General features: G+C 47.8%; 1 protein-coding gene across 1 annotated transcript in view; it reads right to left on the reverse strand.

Annotated features, from left to right (window-relative positions):
* The window catches only part of cdc40 (cell division cycle 40 homolog (S. cerevisiae)), a 203,538-nt gene that overhangs the window by 167,445 nt on the left and 8,457 nt on the right, over positions 1–27,636 (reverse strand). The window contains exon 2 of the mRNA XM_038801008.1: positions 20,471–20,557. Coding sequence (XP_038656936.1) covers positions 20,471–20,557 — 87 coding nt within the window. The remainder of the gene's footprint in view (positions 1–20,470; positions 20,558–27,636) is intronic.

Here is a 27,636-nt window from a genome sequence, read left to right on the forward strand (position 1 = left end):
GATTCAATAACTGAACACAAAATCTATTTCAAAGAGCACAGATCAGTTTTCCATTGTTGCATTCTACTATACCATTCTTCATTTTAAAAACTGCATGATAGAAACAGAAATTAAATCAAGAAGCATACATCATAAACAATACACAAAACAAAATACTGTAAATGCAGGAAAATCTTACTTTTATTTTTGCTGTACAAACCAGATACTGAGCAGGTTTTTGAACATAATAAATCACCATTTGAATTAGACCATTGTAAGTCAGAAACACTACATCATGCCTTGCATTATTCTGTACACTCCAACTGTGTATTCTAGACATGGGTAAGTGCAAGCTCAATACAAAATATATTTCATTGATTGGTTGAATGCCTCTGAAAGCAAGATACCTTTTGTGAATTTACAGTTTTCATTAAAAATATGTGCTGCATGAACTATAAACTATTGTTTATCGCAAAGGGAGCTGAATATAGAAGTGGGGAGGTTGTGCTTCAGTTGTACAGGACACTGATGAGACCACATCTGGTGTACTGTGTACAGTATTGATCTCTTTATTTAAGGAAGGATGGAAATGCGTTAGGAGCAGTTCAGAGAAAGTTTACTCAACTAATATCAGGAATGAGTGTTATGAGGAAAGTTTGAATAGGCTAGGCTTGCATCACTGGAGTTTGGAAAAGTCAGAGACAACTTGACTGAAACATACAAGATCCCAAGGAATCTTGACAGGGTGGATGAGGAGAGGATGTTTCCTCTTCTGACAGAATCTAGAACTAGGGATTCCTGTTTAAAAATAAGGGGCTGAATTCTCCGCCTCCCAATGCTGGCAGCTAGAATTGCGATTGGGCAGAGCATAGCAAGTAATGCACAAATCGTGTTTAAATCACATACTGCAACAATGCGGCCTAAGTCAGGCTACCCCCATCCTGAGGGGGATACCCAGAGTGCCCGGTGCCGATTCCAAGCCATACTCCAGTCCCCCCGCTGGCAGCATTAGTGAAGTTCGCGCCCCGTGCCGGCGGGCCCATGCAAAACCCTAAGTTGGGTGTTTTGAATGTCATTAGCAGGTTGGACACAGTATGCTGCACCCTTCAGCGATGCTCCACGCTTCTCAGACAGGCGTCACGTGGATGCGAATTGGTGCAAGTACTTTCAAGCGGAGCTTGGGTATCATGGCTGTTGAGGGGGAGGGCGACGGCAAACAAACTCTCGAAAACTTTCAAAACCTGTCTGGCTTGCTGGGGGGTGGCTGCCGGGGCCAGGGGGAGTAGTGAGAAATGGCTACGTGCACTCTGAGTATCTCCCTCAGGATGGGGGTCGCCTGACTTAGACTGCCATTGCCGAAGGGCCTGTACTGTTCGGTGTTCTGTTTTCACTGCACACTCTCCTTCCAACCTCTCAGAGGGGCCTGAGTCGTTCAAACTCCCTTCCTTAAAATAATTCAAAGTCAGAGGAAGATAGATTCTTGATAGATTCAACTCTTCGTGTGTTGGTAAGTATTGTGATTGGTAAGTAAAATCCTTATTCCTTTCACTTATTCATTATTTGATATTATATTTGTAACCAGTTAAGGTAAAGTAAAAATGGCAGGAGATCCCAGACCCGTGTTATGCTCCTCGTGCTCAATGTGGGAGTTCAGGGACGCGGCCGATGCCCCTGACTCCTTCATGTGCGGGAGGTGTGTCCAGCTGCAGCTCCTGTTAGACCGCATGACGGCTCTGGAGCTGCGGATGGACTCACTTTGGAGCATCCGCGATGCTGAGGAGGTCGTGGATAGCACGTTCAGTAAGTTGGTCACACCGCAGATTAGGATTGGTGAGGGAGACAGGGAAAGGGTGACCAAAAGGCAGAGAAAGAGCAGGAAGGCAGTGCAGGTGTCCGCTGCGGTCATCTCCCTCCAAAACAGGTATACCGTTTTGGATACTGTTGGGGGAGATGACTCACCAGGGGAAGGCAGTAGTAGCCAGGCTCATGGCACCGTGGCTGGCTCTGCTGCACAGAAGGGTGGGAAAAAGACTGGCAGGGCTATAGTCATAGAGGATTCAATCGTAAGGGGAGTAGACAGGCGTTTCTGTGGTCGAAAACAAGACTCCCGAATGGTATGTTGCCTCCCGGGTGCACAGGTCAGGGATCTCTCCGATCAGCTGCAGGACATACTGAAGGGGGAGGGTGAACAGCCAGTTGTCGTGGTGCATATAGGCACCAAAGATATAGGTAAAAAACAGGATGAGGTCCTACAATCAGAATTTAGGGAGTTAGGAGATAAGATAAAAAGTAGGACTTCAAAGGTAGTAATCTCAGGATTGCTACCAGTGCCACAAGACAGTCAGAGTAGAAATTCAAGAATCGTCAGAATGAATATGTGGCTATGTGGCTTGAGAGGTGGAGCAGGAGGGAGGGGTTCAGATTTTTGGGACATTGGAACTGGTTCTGGGGGCGGTGGGACCATTACAAATCGGATGGACTACACCTGGCAGGACTGGAACCAATGTCCTAGGGGGTGCTTTTGCTAACACTGTTGGGGAGGTTTTAAACTAATGTGGCAGTGGGATGTGAACCAGAGTAGGAAGTTAGAGGTCAGTAAAGAGGCAGCAACTAAAGCCAGTAAGGTACTAGATAATAAACTCAATGTGACGAAGGGGAAGAGTAGACAGTGAAGAGATGATGAATGCAAAGGGGCAGATGGTCTGAGGTGCATTTGTTTTAATGCGAGAAGTGTAGCAGGTAAGGCAGATGAACTTAGGGCTTGGATTAGTACCTGGGAATATGATGTTATTGATATTACTGAGACTTGGTTGAGGGAAGGGCAAGATTGGCAACTAAATATCCCAGGGTATAGATGCTTCATGAGGGATAGAGAGGGAGGTAAAAGGGGTGGAGGAGTTGAATTACTGGTCAGCTGTGATTAAGGAGGGCACTATGGAGGATACAAGCACTGAGGCAATATGGGTAGAGCTAAGAAATAGGAAGGGTGTAGTAACATTGTTGGGACTTTACTACAGGCCTCCCAAAAGCGAGCGTGACGTAGAGGTACAAATAGGTCGACAGATTATAGAAAAATGTAAGAGCAATAGGGTGGTCGTGATGAGAGATTTTAACTTCCCCAACATTGAATGAGACTCATGTAGTGTTGGAGGCGTAGATGGAGCAGAATTTGTATGGAGCATCCAGGAGAGTTTTTTTAGAGCAGTATCTAAATAGTCCAACTCGGGAAGGGGCCATACTGGACCTGGTATTGGTATTGGTGGTTGAAGTTTAAGTCGGTGATTACTTTGGGAATAGCGATCACAATTCCGTAAGTTTTAGAATACTCATGGACAAAGACGAGAGTGGTCCTAAAGGAAGAGTGGGGAAAGGCCAAGTATAACAAAATTCGGCAGGAGCTAGGGAATGTGGATTGGGAGCAGCTGTTTAAAGGTAAATCCACATTTGAAATGTGGGAGTCTTTTAAGGAAAGGTTGATTAGAGTGCAGGACAGACATGTTCCTGTGAAAATGAGGGATAGAAATGGCAAGATTAGGGAACCATGGATGACGGGTGGAATTGTGAGACTAGCTAAGATAAAAAAGGAACCTTACATAAGATCTAGGCGGCTTAAAACTGATGAAGCTTTGGAGGAATATCGGGAAAGTAGGACAAATCTCAAACGCGCAATAAAGAGGGCTAAAAGGAGTCATGAAATATCTTTGGCTAACAGGGTTAAGGAAAATCCCAAAGCCTTTTATTCGTATACAAGGAGCAAGAGGGTAACTAGAGAAGGGATTGGCCCACTCATAGACAAAAGAGGGAATTTATACGTGGAGTCAGAGGAAATGGGTGAGATTCTTAATGAGTACTTTGCATCGGTATTCACCAAGGAGAGGTATAGGACGGATGTTGAGGCTAGGGATGGATGTTTAAATACTGTAGGTCAAGTCGGCATAAGGAAGGGGGAAGTTTTGGGTATTCTAAAAGGCATTAAGGTGGACAAGTCCCCAGGTCCGGATGGGATCTGTCCCAGGTTACTTAGGGAAGCGAGGGACGAAATAGCTGGGGCCTTAACAGACATCTTTGCAGCATCCTTGAGCACGGGTGAGGTCCCGGAGGACTGGAGAATTGCTAATGTTGTCCCTTTGTTTAAGAAGGGTAGCAGGGACAATCCAGGGAATTATAGACCTGTGACCTTGACGTCAGTGGTAGGCAAACTGTTGGAGAAGATACTGAGGGATAGGATCTATTCACATTTGGAAGAAAATAGACTTATCAGTGATAAGCACCATGGTTTTGTGCAGGGAAGGTCATGTCTTACAAACCTAATAGAATTCTTTGAGGAAGTGACAAAGTTAATTGATGAGGGAAGGGCTGTAGATGTCATATACATGGACTTCAGTGAGGCGTTTGATAAAGTTTCCCATGGCAGGTTGATGGAAAAAGTGAAGTCGTATGGGGTTCAGGGTGTACTAGCTAGATGGATAAAGAACTGGCTGGGCAACAGGGAGTAGTGGTGGAAGGGAGTGTCTCAAAATGGAGAAAGGTGACTAGTGGTGTTCCACAGGGATCCGTGCTCGGACCAGTGTTGTTTGTGATATAAATAAATGATCTGGACGATGGTATAGGTGGTCTGATTAGCAAGTTTGCAGAAGATACTAAGATTGGTGGAGTTGCAGATAGCGAGCAGGACAGCAAAATATAGATAGATTGGAGAGTTGGGCAGAGAAATGGCAGATGGAGTTCAATCCAGGCAAATGCGAGGTGATGCATTTTGGAAGATCTAATTCAAGAGCGGACTATACAGTCAATGGAAGAGTCCTGGGGAAAATTGATGTACAGAAAGATCTGGGAGTTCAGGCCCATTGTACCCTGAAGGTGACAACACAGGTCGATAGAGTGGTCAAGAAGGCATACAGCAAGCTTGCCTTCATTGGACGGGGTATTGAGTACAAGAGTCGGCAGGTCATGTTACAGTTGTATAGGACTTTGGTTCGGCCACGTTTATAATACTGCGTGCAGTTCTGGTCGCCACATTACCAGAAGGATGTGGATGCTTTAGAGAGGGTGCAGAGGGGGTTCGCCAGGATGTTGCCTGGTATGGAGGGTGCTAGCTATGAAGAAAGGTTGAGTAGGTTAGGTTTGTTTTCGTTGGAAAGACGGAGGTTGAGGGGGGACCTGATTGAGGTCGACAAAATTACGAGAGGTATGGACAGGGTGGATAGCAACAAGCTTTTTCCAAGAGTGGGGGTGTCAATTACAAGGGGTCACGATTTCAAGGTGAGAGGGGGAAGGTTTAAGGGAGATGTGCGTGGAAAGTTTTTAACGCAGAGGGTGGTGGATGCCTGGAAGGCTTTGCCAGCGGAGGTGATAGAGGCGGGCATGATAGCATCATTTAAGATGCATCTAGACAGATGTAAGAACGGGCAGGGAACAGAGGGAAGTAGATCCTTGGAAAATAAGCCACAGGTTTAGATAAAGGATCTGGATCGGCGCAGGCTGGGAAGGCCGAAGGGCCTGTACCTGTGCTGTAATTTTCTTTGTTCTTTTCTTTGTTTTTTTGATAAACAAAGGGACGAAAAGTTATTGGATTAGGCAAGAGGTTACAAACAAATCAGCCATTATCTTATTGAATGGCAGAGCAAGCTCGAGGGGCCAAGTGGCCTACTTATGCTCATTACTAATATGTTCGCATGCAACTCTTGTGATGAGAAACCCAGCTTTCTCTCGAGTCTACAATTGTACAATGAATGGCCTTAAAAACATAGAAACTAGAAGGAGGAGGCCATTAGGTCCTTCGAGCCAGCTCCACCATTCATTATGATCATGGCTGATCATCAAGATCAACGCTCTGATCCTGCCTTTCTCCCCCATATCCTTTGATCCCTTTAGCACCAAGAGCTTTATCTAATTCCTTTTAAAAATTACACAACGTTTTGGTCTCAACTGCTTTCTGTGAATTGCACAGATTCACCACTCTCTGGGTAAAGAAAATTCTCCTCACCTTAGTCCTAAAAGGTTTACCCTTTATCCCCAAACTATGACCACGAGTTCTGGGCTCCCCCACCATTGTGAACATTCTTTCTGAATCTACCCTGTCCAATCCTGTGAGAATTTTGTAAGTTTCTAGGAGATCCTGCTCACTCTCCTAAACTCCAATTAATGTAATCCTAACCGATTTAGTCTCTCCATTGGAATTCTTCCAGCGTCTATAGAATGCTGGAAAATGATCACCAATGTGTCCACTATTTCAAGGGCCACTTCCTGCAGTACTCTGGGATGCAGAGCATCAGGCCCTGGGGACATATCGAGTTTTAATCCCACCAATTTCCCCAAAACAATTTCCTGACCAATTAGGATTTCCTTCAGATCCTCCTTCATGCTGGACCAGTGTTTTTCAAACTTTTTTGCCTGGGACCCATTTTTAACCAACCGACCATCCTTCAGGACCCACACCATCCGACCATCACAACTCATTTCGGCTGACCTTCGCGACCCATATTGGCTGACCTTCGCGACCCATGCCAGCTGTCCTTTGCGACCCAAAATTTTAACTTACCTTTCATGTGACAGGCGAGCCTTCTTGGTCCTCACGATCTCACTTGCTTTGTTATTCAATGTTACATTTTGATAATGACTTCAGCTGATGATTTAAGACAGGGGTGGGCAAACTACGGCCCGCGGGCCGCATGCGGCCCGCCAAAGGTATTTCTGCGGCCCACCAAGTCATTAAAAAAAAAAAAAAAAATTTTTTTTTAAAAATTTTTTTTTTTTTTTTTAATTTTTTTTTTAAGGTTAATGGGGGGGGGGGCTGTTGGGTTACTTACTGGTATAGGGTGGATACGTTGACTTGAGTAGGGTGATCATTGCTCGGCACAACGTCGAGGGCCGAAGGGCATGTTCTGTACTGTACTGTTCTATGTTCTATATGAGGCGCCCAGAATCATAACCGGGTGAAGTAATTATTTTACTTAATATACTATGCGGCCCTTTGTGAATTGTGAATTTCTGAATGTGGCCCTTGCACGGAAAAGTTTGCCCACCCCTGATTTAAGATATAACTGCACCGTTGAAAAAAAGGTTTGTCCTCAAACTGGCCATTCAAGTGTCTTTGAGGCTTGAAGGTTTTAAAAACTTTCATTTGCCAGGGCTTCCCTGCGTACAACACATGAACTTTGAATCCTGATTTGCAGTGGCACAATTAATAAACCCATACCTCAAGTAATCATCTTTATGCTGCTTTTTTCCTGTTTTCAACATCTTCTCCATGGGTTGTTCACCAGAAGCCCTGGAGTTCACATCAGCACTGCTGGCAAAATGGAGAAATCTCTTTCGTGCCCAGAACACACAATCTGCTCTCTGCCGCCGCTTCCGTGGGATGACTTGATTGTTTGTTGAAAGAAACTGGCCCTGGACAGCATGCTGATGTCAGGAGAAGGCAGTCCACCTGCTGGGTTCCGGGCCTGCACACTGCATGATCCAGCACACATTCGCGGGAAGACTGGCAATCTCAAAAGTCCGTCGTAGTCGGCATTTTTATAAGCAGCCGCAGCCGTTCCTCGTGATCAGAAATGCTGCGACCAAGCGTCGCAACCCTCCCGAAACCTGCTCTCGACCCATCTGGGGATGCAACCCTCAATTTGAAAACCCCTGTGTTAGACCCTTTTTCTCCAAGTATTTCCGGAAGGTTATTTGTGTCCTCCTTAGAGAAGACAGATCCAAAGTATTTGTTCAACTAGTCTGCCATCTCTTTGTTGTCCAATATGAATTCACCTGATTCCAACTGTAAGGGATCTAGAAACAAAAAAAAGGAGGAGGAAGCTATTCAGCCCTTCAAACCTGCTCCGCCATACATTATGATCATGGCTGATCATCCAACTCAATAGCCTAATCCTGCTTTCCCCCATATCCTTTGATCCCCTTCGCCCCAAGTGCTGTACCTAACTGCTTCTTGAAACCATACAATGTTTTGGACTCAACTACCTCCTGTGGTAACGAATGCCACAGGTTCACCACTCTCTGGGTGAAGGAATTTCTCCTCATCTCTGTCCTAAATGATCTACCCCATATCCTCAGACTGTGCCCCCTGGTTCTGGACACCCCCACCATGGGGAACAATCTTTCTGCATCCAACCTGTCCAGTCCTGTTAAAACTTTCTAGGTTTCTATGAGATCCCCCCTCATTCATCTGAACTCCAGCGAATACAATCCTGACCAATTCAATCTCTCCTCGGACGTCAGCCCTGCCATCCCAGGAATCTGTCTGGTAAACCTTTGCTCACTCCCTCTATAGCGAGAACATCCTTCCTCACATAAGGAGTCCAAAACTGCAGACAATATTCCAGATGTGGCCTCACCAAGACCCTGTATAATTGCAGTAAGATATCCCAGCTCCTATACTCGAATCCTCTCGCATTGAAGGCCAGCATTTACTTTCCTTACAGCCTGCTGCACCTGCATGCTTCCCTTCAGTGACTGGTGCACAAATACACCCAGGTTGCGTTGCACAATCCCCTCATAATTTATGGCTATTCAGATAATAGTCTGCCTTCTTGTTTTTGCTACCAAAGTAGATAACCTAGCATTTATCGAAATTATACTGCATCTGTCACTCATTTGCCCACTCACTCAACTTGTCAAAATCACGCTGAAGGATCTCTGCATCCTCCTCACAGCTCACCTCCCACCCAACTTGGTGTCGTCTGCAAATTTGGAGATATTACATTTTGTTACCTCATCTAAATCATTAATATATATTGTGAATAGCTGGGGTCACAGCACCGATCGCTGCAGTACCCCACTAGTCACTGCCTGCTCATTTAAAAAAGACCCCGTTAATCCCTACTCTTTGTTTCCTACCTGCCAACCAGCTTTCTATCCATCTCAGTACACTACCCCAAGCGCTTTAATTTTACACAATAATCTCTTATGCGGGACTCTGTCAAACGCCTTCTGAAAGTCCTAGGCCGGGATTCTCCGGGCCCTGCGCCGGGTCGAAGAATCACCGGCGGGGCGCGAGAATCCCACCATGCCGCTCCGACGTCGGGCTGCTGATTCTCAGACGACCAGAGAATCGGCGGCAATCGCGCCCGCGCAGTTGCCGCGGCGCCGGTCAGGGGCCGCTGAAATTGGCCCCCGCGGTGATTCTCCGTGGGCGACGGGCTAAACTGCCGCCGACGTGGTTCAAGCCTGGTACCACCCAGCGGGAACCCGGACGTGCGGCCGTTGTGGACGTCCTGGTAGGGAGGGCCTCCACGGGATCCAGACACGCGATCGGGGGCTTCCAAACACCGTGCGACCGCAATCTGGATGGGGTCAACCTCCTTCCGCGTGGGCCCACTGTTCGGTCGCTGAGATGTCGCTCCGCGCCAGCACGGAGACGGTCATCACGCATGTGCGGACCCACTCTGGCCGTGCAGGACCAGCTTTCGGCGCCGAAGCAGCGCACGGCACTCCGGCACCGTTCAACCCCCAAAGAAAAGGAGAATTACTGGGCCTGGAGGCCTGTTGGCGCTGGCGTCACTTGCGGCGGTTTTGACTCCACCGTCAACACTTGGCCGCGATATCGGAGAATCCCGGCCCAAATATACCACACTGACTGGCTCCCCCTTGTCAACTGTACTGGTTGCATCTTTAAAGAATTCCAATAGATTTGTCAAGCATGATTTCCCCTTCATAAATCCGTGCTGACTCTGGCTGATCCTGCCACTGTTTTAGAACATAGAACATAACAGCGCAGTACGGGCCCTTCGGCCCTCGATGTTGCGCCGACCTGTGAAACCATCTGAAGCCTATCTGACCTACACTATTCCATTTTCATCCATATGTCTATCCAGTGACCACTTAAATGCCCTTAAAGTTGGCGAGTCTACTACTGTTACAGGCAGGGCGTTCCACACGCCTACTACTCTTTGAGTAAAGAAACTGCCTCTGACATCTGTCCTATATCTACCACCCCTCAATTTAAAGCTATGTCCCCTCGTGTTGGTCATCACCATCCGAGGAAAAAGACTCTCACTGTTCACCCTATCTAACCCTCTGACTATCTTATATGTCTCTATTAAGTCACCTCTCAGCCTTCTCCTCTCTAACGAAAACAACCTCAAGTCCCTGAGCCTTTCCTCGTAAGACCTTCCCTCCATACCAGGCAACATCCTAGTAAATCTCCTCTGAACCCTTTCCAAAGCTTCCACATCCTTCCTATAATGTGATGACCAGAACTGCACGCAGTACTCCAGGAGCGGCCGCACCAGAGTTATGTACAGCTGCAGCATGACCTCGTGGCTCCGAAACTCAATCCCCCTACTGATGAAGGCTAGCACACCATATGCCTTCTTAACAGCCCTATTAACCTGGGTGGCAACTTTCAGGGATTTATGTACCTGGATGCCGAGATCACTCTGTTCATCTACACTACCAAGAATCTTGCCATTAGCCCAGTACTCTGCATTCCTGTTACTCCTTCCAAAGTGAACCACCTCACACTTTTCCGCATTAAACTCCATCTGCCACCTCTCAGCCCAGCTCTGCAGCTTATCTATGTCCCTCTGTATCCTATAACATCCTTCAGCACTATCCCCAACTCCACCGACCTTCGTGTCATCTGCAAATTTACTAACCCATCTTTCTACACCCTCTTCCAGGTCATTTATAAAAATGACAAACAGCAGTGGCCCCAAAACAGATCCTTCCGGTACACCACTAGTAACTGAACTCCAGGGTGAACATTTACGATCAACCACCACCCTCTGTCTTCTTCAGCTAGCCAATTACTGATCCAAACCGCTAAATCACCTTCAATCCCATACTTCCTTATTTTCTGCAATAGCCTACCGTGGGGAACCTTATCAAACGCCTTACTGAAATCCATATACACCACATCAAACGCTTAACCCTCATCCACCTGCTTGGTCACCTTCTCAAAAAACTCAATAAGGTTTGTGAGACATGACCTACCCTTCACAAAACTGTGTTGACTATCGCTAATCAACTTGTTCTTTTCAAGATGATTATAAACCCTATCTCTTATAACCTTTTCCAACATTTTACCCACAACCGAAGTAAGGCTCACAGGTCTATAATTACCAGGGTTGTCTCTACTCCCCTTCTTGAACAAGGGTACAACATTTGCTATCCTCCAGTCTTCCGGCACTATTCCTGTCAACAAAGACGACATAAAGATCAAGGACAAAGACTCTGCAATCTCCTCCCTGGCTTCCCAGAGAATCCTAGGATAAATCCCATCTGGCCCAGGGGACTTATCTATTTTTATACTTTCCAAAATTGCTAACACCTCCTCCTTGTGAACCTCAATCCCATTTAGCCTGGTCGACTGTACCTGAGTATTCTCCTCGAAAACATTGTCTTTCTCCAGTGTAAACACTGACGAAAAATATCCATTTAATGCTTCCCCTATCTCCTCTGATTCCACACACAACTTTCCACTACTATCCTTGATTGGCCCTAATCTTACTCTAGTCATTCTTTTGTTCCTGATATACCTATAGAAAGCCTTAGGGTTTTCCTTGATCCTATCCGCCAACAACTTTTCGTGTCCTCTCCTCGCTCTTCTTAACTCTCCCTTTAGGTCCTTCCTGGCTAACTTGTAACTCTCAAGTGCCCTAACTGAGCCTTCATATCTCATCCTAACATAAGCTTTCTTCTTCCTCTTGACAAGTGCTTCAACTTCCTTAGTAAACCACGGTTCCCTTGCTCGACAACTTCCTCCCTGCCTGACAGGTACATACTTATCAAGGACACGCAGTCCTTGAAAAAGCTCCACATTTCGACTGTACCCATCCCCTGCAGTTTCCTTCCCCATCCTATACATCCTAAATCTTGCCGAATAGCATCATAATTGCCTTTCCCCCAGCTATAATTCTTGCCTTGCGGTATTTACCTATCCCTACCCATTGCTAAAGTAAACATAACCGAATTGTGATCACTATCACCAAAGTGCTCACCTACATCTAAATCTAACACCTGGCCGGGTTCATGACCCAGTACCAAATCCAATGTGGCATTGCCCCTTGTTGGCCTGTCTACATACTGTGTCAGAAAACCCTCATGCACACACTGCACAAAAACTGACCCATCTATAGTACTCAAACTATAGTATTTCCAGTCAATATTTGGAAAGTTAAAGTCCCCCATAACAACTACCCTGTTACTCTCGCTCCTGTTGAGAATCCTGTTTATAAGTGCTCTGCTATGAAATCTTTGATAATGTATGCTAGAATTTTCTTCACTACTGAAGCCAGACTTATTGGTCTTTAATTCCCTCCTTTCTCTCAACCTCCCTTTTTAAATAGTGGAATTACATTAGCCACCCTCCAATCTGCAGGAACTGTTCCGCAGTCTATAGAATCCTGGAAGGTGACTGCCAATGCATCCACTATTTCCAGAGCCACCTCCTTCAGTACCGTGGGATGTACATTATCAGGACCTGGAGATTTATCAGCCTTCAATCCCATCAATTTCCCCAACATCCTTTCTCTACTGATATTAATCACTTTCAGTTGCTCCTTCTTATTAAGCCCTGCATTCCCCAACATTTCTGGTATCTTATTTGTGTCCTCATTTGTGAAGACAGAACCAAAGTATGTATTTAGTTATTCAGCCATTTCTTTGTCCCCCGTAATACATTCCCCTGTTTCTGACTGTAAGGGACCTACATTTGTCCATAAGACCATAAGACATAGGAGTGGAAGTAAGGCCATTCGGCCCATCGAGTCCACTCCACCATTCAATCATGGTTGATTTCAACTCCATTTACCCGCTCTCTCCCCATAGCCCTTAATTCCTCGAGAAATCAAGAATTTATCAATTTCTGTCTTAAAGATACTCAATGTCCCGGCCTCCACCGCCCTCTGTGGCAATGAATTCCACAGACCTACCACTCTCTGGCTGAAGAAATTTCTCCTCATCTCTGTTCTAAAGTGACTCCCTTTTATTCTAAGGCTGTGCCCCCGCGTCCTAGTCTCCCCTGCTAATGGAAGCAACTTCCCTACGTCCATCCTATCCAAGCCATTCATTATCTTGTACGTTTCTATTAGATCTCCCCTCAACCTCCTAAACTCCAATGAATATAATCCCACGATCCTCAGACGTTCATCGTATGTTAGGCCTACCATTCCTGGGATCATCCGTGTGAATCTCCGCTGGACCCGCTCCAGTGCCAGTATGTCCTTCCTGAGGTATGGGGCCCAAAATTGCTCACAGTATTCTAAATGGGGCCTAACTAGTGCTTTATAAAGCCTCAGAAGTACATCCCTGCTTTTATATTCCAAGCCTCTTGAGATAAATGACAACATTACATTTGCTTTCTTAATTACGGACTCAACCTGCAAGTTTACCTTTAGAGAATCCTGGACTAGGACTCCCAAGTCCCTTTGCACTTTAGCATTATGAATTTTGTCACCGTTTAGAAAATAGTCCATGCCTCTATTCTTTTTTCCAAAGTGCAAGACCTCGCACTTGCCCACGTTGAATTTCATCAGCCACTTCTTGGGCCATTCTCCTAAACTGTCTAAATCTTTCTGCAGCCTCCCCACCTCCTCAATACTACCTGCCCCTCCACCTATCTTTGTATCATCGGCAAACTTGGCCAGAATGCCCCCAGTCCCGTCATCTAGATCGTTAATATATAAAGAGAACAGCTGTGGCCCCAACACTGAACCCTGCGGGACACCACTTGTCACCGGTTGCCATTCCGAAAAAGAACCTTTTATCCCAACTCTCTGCCTTCTGTCTGACAGCCAATCGTCAATCCATGTTAGTACCTTGCCTCGAATACCATGGGCCCTTATTTTACTCAGCAGTCTCCCGTGAGGCACCTTGTCAAAGGCCTTTTGGAAGTCAAGCTAGATAACATCCATTGGCTCTCCTTGGTCTAACCTATTTGTTATCTCTTCAGAGAACTCTAACAGGTTTGTCAGGCACGACCTCCCCTTACTAAATCCATGCTGACTTGTCCTAATCCGACCCTGCACTTCCAAGAATTTAGAAATCTCATCCTTAACGATGGATTCTAGAATTTTGCCAACAACCGAGGTTAGGCTAATTGGCCTATAATTTTCCATCTTTTTTCTTGTTCCCTTCTTGAACAGGGGGGTTACAAAAGCGATTTTCCAATCCTCTGGGACTTTCCCTGATTCCAGTGACTTTTGAAAGATCATAACTAACGCCTCCACTATTTCTTCAGCTATCTCCTTTAGAACTCTAGGATGTAGCCCATCTGGGCCCGGAGATTTATCAATTTTCAGACCTTTTAGTTTCTCTAGCACCTTCTCCTTTGTGATGGCAACCATATTCAACTCTGCCCCCTGACTTTCCTGAATTGTTGGGATATTACTCATGTCTTCTACTGTGAAGACTGACGCAAAGTACTTATTAAGTTCCTCAGCTATTTCCTTGTCTCCCATCACTAGATTACCAGCGTCATTTTGGAGCGGCCCAATGTCTACTTTTGCCTCCCGTTTGTTTTTAATGTATTTAAAGAAACTTTTACTATCATTCCTAATGTTACTGGCTAGCCTACCTTCATATTTGATCCTCTCCTTCCTTATTTCTCTCTTTGTTATCCTCTGTTTGTTTTTGTAGCCTTCCCAATCTTCTGACTTCCCACTACTCTTTGCCACATTATAGGCTCTCTCTTTTGCCTTGATGCATTCCCTGACTTCCTTTGTCAGCCATGGCTGCCTAATCCTCCCTCTGATAACCTTTCTTTTCTTTGGGATGAACCTCTGCACTGTGTCCTCAATTACTCCCAGAAACTCCTGCCATTGCTGTTCTACTGTCTTTCCCACTAGGCTCTGCTTCCAGTCGATTTTCGTCAGTTCCTCCCTCATGCGCCTGTAATTACCTTTATTTAACTGTAAAACCTTTACATCTGATTCTACCTTCTTTCTTTCAAATTGCAGACTGAATTCTACCATATTATGATCACTGCTTCCTAAGTGTTCCCTTACTTTAAGGTCTTTTATCAATTCTGACTCATTACATAACACTAAGTCCAGAATAGCCTGTTCCCTCGTGGGCTCCATCACAAGCTGTTCCAAAAAGCCATCCTGTAAACATTCAATGAATTCCCTTTCTTTGGGTCCACTGGCAACATTATTTACCCAGTCCACCTGCATATTGAAGTCCCCCATGATCACTGTGACCTTGCCTTTCTGACATGCCCTTTCTATTTTGTGGTGCATTTTGTGCCCCTGGTCCTGACCACTGTCAGGAGGCCTGTACATAACTCCCATTATGGTTTTTTTGCCTTTGTGGTTCCTCAACTCTACCCACACAGACTCCACATCGTCTGACCCTATGTCGTTTAGTGCTATTGATTTAATTTCATTTCTAATTAACAAGGCAACCCCGCCCCCTCTACCCACCTCTCTGTCTTTTCGATAGGTTGTAAATCCCTGGATGTTTAACTGCCAGTCCTGAACCCCCTGCAACCACGTCTCTGTGATGCCTACCACATCATACCTGCCAGTCACAATCTGGGCCACAAGCTCATCTACCTTGTTCCGTACACTGCGGGCATTTAAATATAGCACCTTTAATTCCCTATTGACTGACCGTTTTTGTTTTCTTAGTGTGGTGGACCTTGGTTTACTGAGCCTTTCTATACACTGTGTCATATTTTGTGAGATGGGGACCATCGTAACCTCTCCTGAGCTCTGTCTTCTCGTGATTTTTTGTAATCCTAAGCAGCTACGCTTCCCACTGATTCCTTCACCTCTTGGTTCCCTGACTTTCCCTTCCCCCCCAATCTCTAGTTTAAAGTCCTATTGACCACCCTATTTACTCTTTTCGCCAGAACACTGGTCCCAGCTCGGTTCAGGTGGAGACCATCCCAACGGTATAGGTCCCCCCTGTCCCAAAACTGATGCCAGTGTCCCATGAAAAGGAACCCCTCTTTCCCACACCACTCTTTCAGCCACGTGTTAACTTCCCTTATTCTTGCCTCCCTATGCCAATTTGCACGTGGCTCGGGCAGTAATCCGGAGATTATGACCCTTGAGGACCTGTTTTTTAATTTGAATCCTAACTCTTTATAATCTCTAAACAGGTCCTCTTTCCTAGACTTGCCTAAGTTGTTGGTACCGACATGGACCACAACAACTGGATCCTCCCCCTCCCTCTCCAATATCCTTTCAAGCCGGTCAGAGATGTCCCGCACCCTAGCACCGGGCAGGCAACATACCATGCGGGACCCTCGATCCTGCTCACAAAGGATACTATCTATCCCTCTGATAATAGAATCCCCTACAACTACAACTTGCCTATTTACTTCCTCCCCTTGAATGGCCTGCTGAACCATGGTGCCTTGGTCAGCTGACTCATCCTTCCTGCAGCCCTGTTCGCCATCCACACAGGGAGCAAGTGCCTCGTACCTGTTGGACAGGGTCAAGGGCTGAGGCTCCTGAGTTCCTGACTGCTGGTTCCCTTTACCTGCCTGACTTGCAGTCACACCCTGCTGTCCCTGGCCACTGGCAGGATTTAAACTATTTACTCTGACAGGTGTGACTGCCTCCTGAAACAAAGTGTCCAGGTAAGCCTCCCCCTCCCGGATGTGCCTCAGTGTGTGAAGCTCAGACTCCAGCTCATCAACTCTGAGCCGGAGTTCTTCGAGCAGCCAACACTTACTGCAGATGTGGTCGCTGCAGCTCGCAATGGGATCTGCCAGCTCCCACATCAAGCAGCTTAAGCACATCACCTGACCAGCCATCTCTAATTAATTAATTTGTTTAATTTAAGTTTACGAGTTTTAAATTTGGGGCAGATTGGTTATCAACCAATCAGATCACAGCTTCACTCTGACGTCACTTTTGAAAAAAAAAGTGGAAAACAGGAAGTTACCGTTAGGTCTGTGTACTCACCCAGACACTGCTCCTCCTCCTCTGAACGGCTCCCGAAATTAGGCCTCGATCCCCGGGTTAAAGTGAGTTTTTATACTCACCCAGAGATTGCTCCTCCTCCTCTGAACGGCTCCCGAAACTAGGCCTCGATCCCCGGGTTAAAGCTGTCACTTGAGAACAGCCCCTTCACAAACCACTTTCAACTTACGCTGACCGCACTGCACGTATGCAAATGTCCCCGGAACAGCCAATCAGAAGCTCTGCTCTGCTGCCCTCTGCTGGATCGTCGTCACCAATCTTCTTCCAGTTTCCAGTTTAGGGGCAGCAGGGTAGCATGGTGGTTAGCATAAATGCTTCACAGCTCCAGGGTCCCAGGTTTGATTCCTGGCTGGGTCACTGTCTGTGTGGAGTCTGCACATCCTCCCCGTGTGCGTGGGTTTCCTCCGGGTGCTCTGGTTTCCTCCCACAGTCCAAAGATGTGCGGGTTAGGTGGATTGGCCATGCTAAATTGCCCGTAGTGTCCTAATAAAAGTAAGGTTAAGGGGGGGTTGTTGGGTTACGGGTATCGGGTGGATACGTGGGTTTGAGTAGGGTGATCATGGCTCGGCACAACATTGAGGGCCGAAGGGCCTGTTCTGTGCTGTACTGTTCTATGTTCTCTTCACGTACTTATAGAAACTTTACAGTCAGTTTTTCGTTCCCCGGAAGCTTACTTTCGTACTCTATTTTCCCCTTCTTAATCAATCCGTTGGTCTTTTTTTTGCTGAATTCTAAACTGCTCCCAATCCTCAGACATGTTGTTTTTCTTGGCCAATTTATATGCTACTTCCTTGGATCGAATACTACTCCCATTTTCCCTTGTAAACCATGGATTGACCACCTTTCCCATTTTACTTTTGTGCCAGACAGGAATAAACAATTGTTGCAGTTCCTCCATGCGCTCTTTGAATGTTTGCCATTGCCTATCCACTGTCATCCCTTTAAGTAACGTTCCCCAATCGATCATAGCTAACTCACGCCTCATATTATCGTATTTTCCTTTGTTAGGATTCAGGGCCCTACTCTCAGTATCAACTACTTCACACTCCATTGTAATGAAAAATTCTATCATATTATTGTCGCTCATCCCCAAGGGGTCTCACACAACTAGATTGCCAATTATTCCATTCGCATTACACAGTACCCAATCTAGGATGGCCTGTTCTCCAGTTGGTTCAATATATTGATCCAGAAAACCATCTCACATACATTCCAGGAATTCCTCCTCTATGGTGTTATGGCGAATTTGATTATCGTAATCCATGCAGATTAAAATCACCCATAATTGGAGTTGTTCCTTTATCACACGTGTCTGTAATTTCCTGTTTGATGCCATTCCTAACAATATCACTGCAGTTCCAGAATCTATATATGACACCCACGAATGTTTTTTGCCCCTTACTGTTTATCAGCTCTACCCATACAGATTCCGCATTGTTGGAGCTAATATCCTCCCTCACTATTGTGTTAATTACCACCTTAACCAGCAATGCAACTCACCCCCCCCCCCCATCTTTTCCTTTTAGTCTGTCTTTCTTAAATATGGAGTACCGTGATAAATGGCGGAGCAAGCTCGAAGGACCAAAAGGCCTTATCCTATCTTCTATGTATCTATGTTGAAGTTCATCTATGTGTTCTTTAAATGTCTGCCATTGCTTATCCAACGGCAACACCTTAAGTATCCTTTGCCAGCTTATCCTAGCCAATGCACGTCTCATACCATCAAAGTTCGCTTTCTTTAAGCTCAGGACCGTAGTCTCAGACTTAACTGTGTCACTCTCCACCTTAATGAAGAATTCTACCATATTATGCCCACTCTTTCCTAAAGGATCTTGTACCACAACGTTGCTAATTAATCCTCTCTCATTGCATAATATCCAGTCTAGGATGGTCTGCTCTCTAGTTGGTTCTTCGACATACTGGTCAAGAAAACCATCCCTTATACATTCCAGGAAATCCTCCTCCATCGCATTGCTACCAGTTTGATTAGCCTAATCAATATGCAGATTGAAGTCACCTATAATAATTGCTGTGCCCTTACTGCACGCATCTCTAATTTCCTGTTTGATGTCATTCCCAACCTCACAACTACTGTGGCATGTACACAACTCCCAATTACATCATATCTGCTAATGATTGTCAGAGCAGTTAATTCATCAACCTTATTAGAAATGCTCTTCGCATTGAGACTCAGAGTCTTCAGGCTTGTTTTTTGACACTTATTGCCATTTTAGAATTATGATGCAATGTGGCACTTTTTGATTTTGGTCTTTGGTTTCTCTGCCTTCCACTTTTCCCTTTACTGCCTTTTGTTTCTGACCCACCTTACTTGCCTCCGTCTTCCTGCATCAGTTCACATGCCACATTCGTTTAAACCCTCCCCAGCTGATGTTTCTACTGGACAGTCGATCCCCAAGCGGAACCCCAGTTCAATAGCTTGGAACTTTTAGGTTTTTTTTTAAGAAAGAGACATAGATAATTAGAGTTACAGGGCTGCCAATTCACAACTAACAAAATAATAAAACATTTATTAAAAAAGAAAAGATCAACTATAACACACTACTCCATCACCCCATTAGATCTATCCAGATGTACACAGATTCATAAGGATTACACAAGTTACCAATATGATCATCTCCTCTAATGCTCTCAGTAAGTACATCGTCCAAGTAAACCAACAGGTGACATGTGCTCAGACCCACCACACTATGAAAACAAGTGACAGGTGCCTTGGTGAGCTGCTGCAGTGCATATTCTAGACTGTATACACTGCTGCCACTGTGCATTGGTGGTTGAGGGGGTGATTCTTTCAGATGTTGGATGGGGTGTCAATTAAGTGGATTTCTCATCAAATCCCCGCAGATGCTTGTCACATTGTGAGCCAACTACTGGAACTCTGACTTCCACACAAGTATTTACAAACTCCACTTTCAAATAACACCATCCAGGACAAAACACCCACTTGATTATTACAAGATTTAAGATCTCCAAGCGTATCATCAGGAGACAGGTCTGGTGGATTGGCTCGAACAGGGAGGACGAGGACATGATTACTACCTAGACCCGCCCCGTGACTCACACCACCGAGACCCACCCCGTGACTCACACCACCGAGACCCGCCCCGTGACTCACACCACCGTGACCCGCCCCGTGACTCACACCACCGAGACCCGCCCCGTGACTCACACCACCGAGACCCGCCCCGTGACTCACACCACCGAGACCCGCCCCGTGACTCACACCACCGAGACCCGCCCCGTGACTCACACCACCGAGACCCGCCCCGTGACTCACACCACTGAGACCCGCCCCGTGACTCATACTTCAGGGATCCGCCCCAAGACATGCATCACCAGGATTTGTACACAGACCAACATAAGCCCCGCCCACTTTCACAACATAAAGACGAACTCAATGACGATGACGCTTTTGTCGACAGGTTCAACAGATTAATATTTTGCAAGGCACGTTAATGTATAACTTTTTCAAATTTTACAACTTTACTAACCGAGTTATATCTCACTGAGTTTTACTCACAGCTCAATTCTGAAGATGCAAATATGTACAGAGAGAATTTGAGAAGCTTCAAAATGTATCTAAGAACTCTTACCTCTGGTGCAAACATAGTTTCATATGATGGATTGAACATGACTTCCTTCAGCAATGGATCAAGGTGAACCCCTGTCTCCACACCTTCCTAGGAATAAAGGACCACAGGATTCAGAATGGTTCTGCATGATTGCAGCAGAAAAATGCAATCATCTTCATCACATCTATTACAATCATAAGACCATAAGACATAGGAGAAGAATTAGGCCATTCAGCAAATCGAGTCTGCTCCGCCATTCAATCATGGCTGATATTTATCTCATCCCCACTCTCCTGCCTCCTCCCCATAAATCTTGATATCAAGAACCTAAAAAACACTCCATGATTTGGCCTACACAGCCTTCTGCGGCAAAGAGTTCCACAGATTCACCACCCTCTGGCTGCAGAAATTCCTCCTCACTTCTGTTTTAACGGATCGCCCCTTTAGTCTGAGATTGTGTTCTCTGGTTCTAGTTTTTCCTGGAAGTGGAAACATCCTCTCCATGTTCACGTCCCTGGCCCTGGCAGTACTGAGGAAGCACCATTTTTCCTATCTTCCATTTCAGGTGGGTGTAAGAGATCCCATGGCACTATTTCAAAGAAGATCAAGATTATCCCTTAGCCAACATCACTGAAACAGATTACAAAGTTACTGTTTGTGAGACCTCGCAGTGTACAAATTGTTTTCTACAAGGCAACAGTGAATACACTTCAAAAGTACTTCATTGGCGATAAATAGCTTTAGAACAATGCTGAAGACATGAAAGACACTGTATGATTCAGTGCAAATTATTGTTTATAACACCTTCTTTAAAAACAAATTGTAATTGTCTTAAATGTGTGGCTCATCTTGGCCAGTTTTTCTTTTTTTAATAAACAATTTTATTGAGGTAGTTTTTGGCTTTATAAACAGTTATAGACATCAGCAGAAAAAAAGCAAAAAAAGGCAAAAATGTGCAAACATCCACGTACTTTCAATACTTCCATCGTAACATATTGCACAAGCCGGCTCCCCTCCCACCGGTACTACCCGCCATATTTTCCCTCCTACTCTACTCTACCCCCCCTCCCCCCACCCCCCTGCTGACGCTCACTCTTCCGCAAAGAAGTCAATAAATGGTTGCCACCTCCGGGTGAACCCCTGCACAGATCCCCTCATGGCGAACTTTATTTTTTCCATCCCCAGGAAACTCGACATGTCCGCAAGCCACCACTCAGTCTTCGGGGGCTTTGAGTTCCTCCACGCCAATAGTATTCGTCGCCGGGCTATCAGGGAAGCAAAGGCCAAAACATCGGCCTCTTTCTCCCCCTGGACGCCCGGGTCTTCCGAAACCCCAAAAATTGCCACCCCTGGACTCATCACCACGCTTGTTTTTAGCACCTGTGACATGACCCCCGCAAATCCCTCCCAGTACCCCCTCAGCTCAGGGCATGCCCAAAACATGTGAACATGGTTCGCTGGTCCTCCCGCGCACCTAGCGCATTTGTCCTCTATCCCGAAAAATTTGCTCATCCGAGCCACCGTCATATGGGCCCGGTGCCCGACCTTAAATTGGATCAGCCCGAGCCTAGCACATGTCGCGGTCGAATTTACACTACTCAGGGCCTCTGCCCACAGCCCATCCTCCATTTCCCCATCTAGCTCCTCCTCCCATTTAAGTTTCAGTTCCTCTGTCTGGGACCCTTCCTCCCTCATGAGCACCTTATAGACACCCGAGACTCTGCCCTCCCCTTCTTCCCTCCTAGAGACTATTCTGTCGAGGATCCCCATTGGCGGGAGGCGTGGGAAAGATGGGACCTGTCTACGAACAAAGTCCCGCAACTGTAGGTATCTAAAATCATTTCCCTTTACCAACCCAAATTTCTCCTCCAAGCTCCTCAAACTCGCGAAGCTCCCTTCCAGGAACATATCACCCACCCTTCCCGCCCCTGCTCGCCGCCATACTCGGAACCCCCCATCCATACTGCCGGGGGCAAACCGATGGTTGTCGCAGATTGGCGCCCAGACAGACGCCCCCATCTCCCCCACATGCCTCCTCCACTGGCCCCATATCTGCAGGGTCGCCACCACTACCGGGCTGGTGGTGTACTTGGCCGGCGGCAGCGGTAGAGGAGCCGTGACCAGGGCTTCCAAGCTGGAGCCCCTGCACGAAGCCGCCTCCACCCGCTCCCAAATAGACCCCGTACCCACCATCCACTTCCATATCATAGCGATGTTGGCCGCCCAGTAATAATTGATCAGACTCGGCAAAGCCAGCCCTCCCTCGCTACGGTTCCTCTCCAACATCGCCTTCTTCACCCGCGGGGATTTTCCCGCCCAGACAAAGCTCATGATCAGTCCGTTAACTCTTTTGAAGAAGGACTGTGGGATAAAGATCGGGAGGCACTGAAAAATAAACAAAAATCGAGGGAGGATTGTCATCTTTACAGTCAGCACCCTCCCTGCCAGCGACAGCGGGAGTGCATCCCATCTCCGAAACTCTCCCTTCATTTGCTCCACCACCCTGGCCAAATTTAACTTATGCAGCCTGCCCCAGTCTCGTGCCACCTGGATTCTCAAATACCGGAAATTTTCCTCAACCAGCCTAAACGGTAGCCCTCTCAATCTGTTCTCCTGGCCCCTTGCCTGGACCACAAACATTTCACTCTTGACCGTATTTAATTTGTATCCTGAGAACTGGCCGAACTTCCTCAGCATTCCCAGTATAGTTCCCATCCCGGCCACTGGGTCCGACACGTACAGGAGCAGGTCGTCTGCATAAAGAGAAACCCTGTGTTCAACCCCGCCCCTCACCATCCCCTTCCAACCCTCTGCGGCTCTCAGCGCAATCGCCAGCGGCTCTATGGCCAGCGCAAACAGCAGCGGGGAGAGCGGGCAGCCCTGTCTGGTCCCTCGGTACAACCTAAAGTACTCCGACACGTCTCTGTTGGTCCTGACGCTGGCCCTCGGGGCCTGATATAATAATTTGATCCAATCCACCAATTCCTCCCCGAACCCAAACCGTCCGAGCACCTCCCATAGATAGTCCCTCTCCACCCGGTCAAAAGCCTTCTCGGCGTCCATTGCCACCACTACCTCCACCTCCCTACCCGCCGGGGGCATCATTATCACATTGAGTAATCTCCTCAGATTGGCCACAGTCCTCCATTCGACCTGCCAGTACCTTTGCCAGGAGCTTGGCGTCTACATTAATTAGGGAGATTGGCCTGTAGGACCCGCACGCCTCCGGGTCTTTACCCCGTTTCAATATCAGAGATATGGTGGCTTGTGACATTGTCGGCGGCAGGGTCCCTCTGTCCCTTGCCTCATTGAAAACCCTCGCCAAGACCGGGCCCACCAGCTCAGAGAACTTCCTATAGAACTCTACTGGGTATCCATCCGGCCCCGGGGACTTCCCCGACTGCATAGCCTTAAGGCCCCCCCAATACCTCCTCTACTCTAATGGGGGCCTCCAGCTCTTCAACTCGTCCCCCACCTACTGTTGGGAAGGTTAACCCGTCCAGAAACCTTTTCATCCCCTCCGGTTCTTCCGGCAGCTCCGAAGTATACAGTTTACGATAGAAGTCCCGGAATACCTTATTCAATTCTGCCGGGTCCTCCACTTTGCGCCCCCCCTCGTCCCTCACTCTACCTATTTCCCTGGCCGCCTCCCTCCTCCTGAGTTGCTGCGCTAACAGTCTGCTAGCCTTTTCCCCATGCTCGTACACCACTCCCCTCGCCTTCCTAAGCTGTTCCACGGCCCTGCTCGTGGATAGTGCCCCCAGTTCCGCCTGTAGTCTCTGCCTCTCCGAGTAAAACCTCCCCCGGGGACTCCGCGTGCTCTTCATCTATCCGACCCATTTCCCTGACCAATCTATCCATCTCTGCCCGATCAGCCTTGACTCTGTGGGCCCCAATTGAAATCAGCTCCCCCAGCACTACTGCCTTTAGCGCCTCCCACAGGGTCGCCACTGAGACCTCCCCCGTGTCATTCACCTGCAGGTAATTTTTTATACATTTCCGAAGCCTCTCGCAGATCCCCTCCTCCGACAGCAGTCCCACATCTAGCCTCCATTGCGGGCGTTGATAGCTCGCTCCCCCGAACTGCAGGTCCACCCAATGCGGGGCATGGTCTGAAATGGTAATTGCTGAGTATTCCGTGTTCTTTACCTCCCCCCTACAGTCCCTGCTTAGTACAAAGAAATCTATCCTGGAATATACTTTATGGACGTGCGAGTAAAACGAGTAGCCCCTTCCTGTTGGCTGTCCCTCTCTCCAGGGGTCCACTGCCCCCATTTGCTCCATAAACCCTTTCAGCTCCCTTGCCATTGCTGAGAGTCTACCCGTTCTGGGACACGACCGATCCAAAGTCGGGTCAAGGACCATGTTAAAGTCCCCTCCCATTATTAGCCTGCGAGTATCCAGGTCCGGGATCTTCCCCAGCACTCTTTTAATGAAGTCCACGTCATCCCAGTTCGGGGCATATATATTCACCAGCACCACTCTTCTCCCTTCCAGTCTGCCCCGTACCATCAGGTATCTGCCCCCCCTGTCTGCGGATATGCCCTCTGCCTCAAATTGCACGCGCTTGTTGATCATGATTGCCACCCCTCTGGACTTCGAGTCCAAGTCCGAGTGGAATACCTGGCTAATCCAGCCCTTCCTTAGCCTGGTCTGGTCCGACACTTTCAGATGTGTCTCCTGCAACATAATTACGTTCGCCCTCAGGGCCCGCAAATGCGCGAACACCCGCGCCCTCTTAACCGGCCCATTCAGTCCCTTGACGTTCCAGGTGATCAGCCTGGTCGGGGGGCACATCCCACCCCCCCTACCCCGCCGGTCAGCCATAGCCTCTCTCAGGCCGGCCCCTGGCCCGTGCGTCGCGCCATTCCTGGCCCGCCCTTTGGCTGCCTCCACCCTCGACTTCCTTTCCAGTGCCTATTTCAAGTCCCTCTCCCGTCAGCAGAACAACCCCCCCCTCCCCTAACCCCATCCCCCGATACCCCCACCCCTGCCATCTACTGGCTGTAACTTCCCCCCCCCATCTGACTCCCTTGACTAGCCAATCTGCTAGCCCGGTGACTCAACACTCCGGCGCCTTCCTGTCTCATTCCCATTGTTTCCCCGTCCTCCTCCCCACTCCCCGGCGCCCCATCCCCCTCTCCCACCCACTGGGGCAAGCCAGCTCCAGTGTCTTCCGCGAGCTGCACAAAAAGCACAAACCAGCCCAAACAGGAAAAAAAAACAGAAAAAAAAGAGAAAAAGCACATAAATATATACCCAAACCCCCCCCCCCATAAGAAACAAGAGAGACCACAAAAAAAACAAAAAAGGGGGGGGGGGGGGGGGGGGGGGGGGAAGGGGGGGGATTAACCCCCCCAAACCAATGTCCATGAAGAAAGGAAAGAGTCTCAAATGTTCCGCTTGGCCCCTTTAGCCCAGCAAACCGTTGAGCAGCAGTCCAGGCACATTCGGCGTTCCTTCCCACAGAAATCCTCGGGCCCTAATTCGCGTCCTTGGGGCCTCCTTTCGGGACCAGCCCCAGGTCCCTCACAAAATCCATCGCTTCTTCGGGCTCGGAGAAGTAATGGTGTTGACCCTGGTGCGTGACCCATAGCCGAGCTGAGAACAGCAGACCAAACTTCACGTGCTTCTTGAACAGCACCTCCTTGACATTCTTAAAGGCTGCTCTCCACCGAGCCACCTCCTGGCTTAGGTCCTGATAAATGCGGAGAACACTGTTGTTCCACGTGCTGCTCCTGGCGCTCTTTGCCCACTGCAGCACCCGCTCCTTGTCCACGAACCTGTGGAACCTAATCACCATCGGGCGGGGGGGGTCCGCCCGGCCGCCCCTGCCTTGCCTGCACTCTGTGTGCCCCCTCCAGCTCCAGCGGTCGCGGAAAGGCTTCGGCCCCCATCAGCTGCTTCAGCAGGTCTGCTACAAGCGCTGCAGCATCAGCTCCCTCAGCTCCCTCCGGGAGGCCGACCATCCTCAGATTGTTCCTGCGGACTCTATTCTCCAGCTCCTCCACTCTGTCCAGCAGTCTTCTCTGCCGCTCTTTCAGGCCGTCAACTTCTAGCGCTGCAACCGTTTGCGCATCCGCCTGCTCCTCCACCGCCTCTCCCAGCTCCTTAACTTTAACATCCTTGGCATCCAGCCTCTGGTTCAGCTGATCCACCGCTTTCTGGATTGGGTCCAAGCTGTCCCGCTTCAGCGCTTCAAAACTGGACTTCATTACCTGGAGCATGTTATCCAGCGCCTGCTGGATTGCTGGGTCCGGGGTCCGTGTGTCCGGCATCTTAGGTCCCAGGTAATTTTCTTCAGGTCCTTGTCTCTGTCCCTTTTTCTCCTTCTTCTTCTGCCTTCTGGACTCCCGCTGTTCCATGTGCCGCAGCCCGCTCCTCCGCACCTTCGCTGCCGCCTTCCTTCGCCCAGCTCCTTAAATTTTACCTTCTGGGCATCTGAAGTGGGTCCAAGCTGTCCCTCTTCAGCAACTCCAAACTTTTTTTTCTTGTCCTGGAGGAAGGAAGGTCCATGGGTCCTCCATCTTACCCTTCAGGTCAGTATCCTCCTTGCCTCCGTCTCTCTCTCTCTTTCTTCCTCTACCTGCTGGCCTCCCACACTTCCATCTGCTGCAGCCCGCTCTCCTCTTCTTTCACGGCAGCCTTTTAGCCGCCCCCGTGGTCCCGCTATCGCGGGGAATCAGCTGCTAAGCCCCGCCGGAGTGAGAGCCCACCGAATGTGCGGCTCACTCAGGCATCGCCCCCACCGGAAGTCCTTGGCCAGTTTTTCTAACACTGAAATGTATCACAGGTTATAATTCGCAAACCTTCTCAATTACAGTTCAAAATAAACCTCTACCTCTCTTTATAACCGTACATCCTCACTCCTGTTTTATCCCCTTCCCATTTAAAATGTTCAAAACCATTTAGAACAGTCTTCTGGCAGCACAGAGCTTGAATATTGCTGAAAGAGATCGATTACCAAAGCCACTCGTCTTGAACTCTTTATGACAAACACAATAATGCCTAATTTTAAACATGCACAACAACTTAGGCTACAGGAGAAAAGGTTGCTGTTTGGTTGGCAAGTTCACCCTGATTAACCAAGGTGTTGCCATGGAGTTATTGGCAGGCCAAGCTCCCTGATAATTAATAAAAAACAAGGCTTGAACATATTCCTTCTGTTTGCAGAGATGGGGTCCCTG

Source organism: Scyliorhinus canicula, chromosome 6 (assembly GCF_902713615.1).
Source record: "Scyliorhinus canicula chromosome 6, sScyCan1.1, whole genome shotgun sequence".
NCBI lineage: Eukaryota > Metazoa > Chordata > Chondrichthyes > Carcharhiniformes > Scyliorhinidae > Scyliorhinus > Scyliorhinus canicula.